The following is a 2,770-nucleotide window of genomic DNA, read 5'->3' on the forward strand; positions in this document are numbered from 1 at the left end:
GCCTCCTTAGGGTGCCGTCGGCCAGACAATGCCGGCTGGCGACCCCCAGGGGGAGAGCCTTCTCTGTGGCAGCTCCTGCCCTCTGGAATGACCTACCCCCCGACCTACGTACAGTTGCGGACCTGCGCCTTTTTCGCCGAGCCCTGAAGGCCCATCTATTCCATGCGGCCGGCCTGGCGTAGTTTGATTATGTTTTAGTGGGGTTTTTGTATGGGGTATTTTTAGAGCAGGCCTGTTATTTAATTTGATTTTAGAACAGAAATCTGCGTATATTTATCATGGTTTTTATTATCGCCTGTTCACCGCCCTGAGTCCCGTAAGGGAGATAGGGCGGTATATAAATTCAATAAATAAATAAATAAATAAATAAATAAATAAATAAATAAATAAATAAATAAATAAATAAATAAAACCACATAGGATGTCTTAAGGTCCATGGAAGATGTTGAATGTAGAGGGGACTGAAAGACAAGCTATTATAATCAACCATGGTGTCTATATTTTGAGGAGACAAATATCTTCAAAACTCATGTATTAGCTCAGGCAGTTATGGGTGCCATAGAAAAAGAAAATATAAAAAACATACCCAGGGTTGCGCTGGTGTTCCCTCGAAATTCATTTTTGCAAAGCCTCATAAGAAAGCTAGATTTCCCAACGGCTGCATCCCCAGCAAGAACTATCTTGTAGGCCTTCTCTGAGCTTGGGTATCTGGAGTTGCTGTGTACAGAATCAACCTAATATAACAAAACATGTATCACATTGACAACATTAAAATAATACTGAGCTTTGATTCAGTAATCTTATTTTTAAAACACGTCAGGCTGTCAGTGCTAAGTCTGGAACACTGGAGCAACAAATAGCACATGTATATATATATGTACACGCAGTTCATGGGTTATGGTGATCATCTTCATCGCTGAAGACTAGCATAATAAAAATATTTCATCGGACATCATTGGGATGGGAGTGAAAATGACAACACAAATATTGCAATGTCAATATTGCAACACTTCCTATGAATCCAATAGTACAGTACAATTTAGAATACTGAAAACTACACAGCTTCCTACTTAACTAAAGTTATCAAATAAATAAATGAAGGATGTCAATCAAAGCCTTTTTAAAAGTGGTAGTATGACAGACGCTCATACAGAAATTAACAAGTTAGAAAAATTAGAATTGGTTCTCATCTGCAGTAAATTCTCTAATCTAGCCATACTGTGTTTGCTAGTTTTCTGCCAAGTCAAACTGAGAAACTGAACTAAGGATTAAGTGTCTGGAGATGTGTAATTTACTGTTGAGCTCAGAGATGAGGTTTGTCAGAACTCTGGGAGGTATATTCTCAACAGTTTTAGAGGATACCAAACAAAGAAGACTGACCTAGTGGACCTCTGACAGATTTTAAAGGAAATTTATGTCTGGTGATTTCTGGATTTACTAATTAAAAATGAGGTGTTTATGGGAAGAAGGGAACCAAGATAGGCAATTTATAAAGGTGGAGATGGTGACTATTATGTCTATAACTGCTGCAAAGAAAACCAGAAGTCATTTCTTTAGATATCTTTTTTTTTTTGCAGTTTCTCACTTTTTATTTTATTTTACATCATTTTTCATTTTTCTATTTTTTTTCTGTTTAAGTGACTAGTTTTTTTTAATCCTGTGAAACATTTTCTTTCAATAAAAATGATGTTAAAAGTATTTTATGTCTTATAATGGATTATAAAAATGTCATAAAGTCCATTTTTATATTAGCATAACATGCCTAAAATCACTGGAGGACTTTTTTGTTTGGCTTAAGTTTTTAAATTTAAGTTATAAAGGACTTTCAAAGATAAAATTTCAGGAAACTCAACTACATAACAACAAGACAACAAGCACACCCCTCCTGAAGATTTCCCTGAGCTTTGTAAATAATAATCTGGTAGTCAATAAAATCAGTGAAGCTTGCATCTAAATAAGCATCCATAGTACCGGATGCTTATGCTAAACAAGCTTGTTTGGTTCTGACAATGTATTATACTATGAATCTAGTTATAGTTATTTATTCAATAAAATATGGCTCAGGATAATGTATCACCAAAAGAATAACATGATTAGTTCTTCACTGCAAAAGAAGCTTCAGATTTCCATCAGCTGCTCCTTCATGCCATACGGAAAATGCCTTTTGACAGTAAAAAAATAGTGAAAAATGAAATGGCACACGGGAAGGGAATGAAGAATCTGAGCTTAAAAGTGTCAAGGATACCACTGGACACAAGATAGATAGCCTTTATTGTCATTTTTTTTACTGTGGGCACACTAGTACACATTAAAAATGAAATTTTGTTGCCTGTTCTCAAAATTGTACACATACATAACACACTTAAAAACATACTATATACATACATATGTATATACCTACACCTTTACATATAAATACATATAAATATTAATCACTGTCCATCTTGAATATATAGCGGAAAGAGGAAGCTTGAGAATTCACAAGGTTAATACTGTATGGAACAAAACTGTGACTGAATCTGGATGTTCTGCTACAAGTAACAAGAAAAACAGGCCATGAAGAGGATGTGTAATGTCCCAGACAATCCTGTGGACCCTTCTCAGGCAATGCTTATATGCTATGTCCTGGATGGAAGGGAGGGAACTGCCAATAATCTTTTCTGCCATCCTCACCACTCTCTGCACCACCTTCCTGTCTGATGCAGTAATGCTTCCAAACCAGACTGTAATGCAATATGACATTTTGGTTGTTCTGAATCTCAGCCATCGT

General features: G+C 36.0%; 1 protein-coding gene across 1 annotated transcript in view; it reads right to left on the reverse strand.

The window, feature by feature from the left end:
- The window catches only part of RASEF (RAS and EF-hand domain containing), a 23,625-nt gene that overhangs the window by 8,140 nt on the left and 12,715 nt on the right, over positions 1 to 2,770 (reverse strand). The window contains exons 10-11 of the mRNA XM_015812497.1: positions 2,148 to 2,161; positions 587 to 734 (exon numbers count right to left, since the gene is read on the reverse strand). Coding sequence (XP_015667983.1) covers positions 587 to 734; positions 2,148 to 2,161 — 162 coding nt within the window. The remainder of the gene's footprint in view (positions 1 to 586; positions 735 to 2,147; positions 2,162 to 2,770) is intronic.

The sequence above is a fragment of the Protobothrops mucrosquamatus genome, unplaced genomic scaffold (assembly GCF_001527695.2).
Source record: "Protobothrops mucrosquamatus isolate PMUCROS unplaced genomic scaffold, P.Mucros_1.0 scaffold91, whole genome shotgun sequence".
Lineage (NCBI taxonomy): Eukaryota > Metazoa > Chordata > Lepidosauria > Squamata > Viperidae > Protobothrops > Protobothrops mucrosquamatus.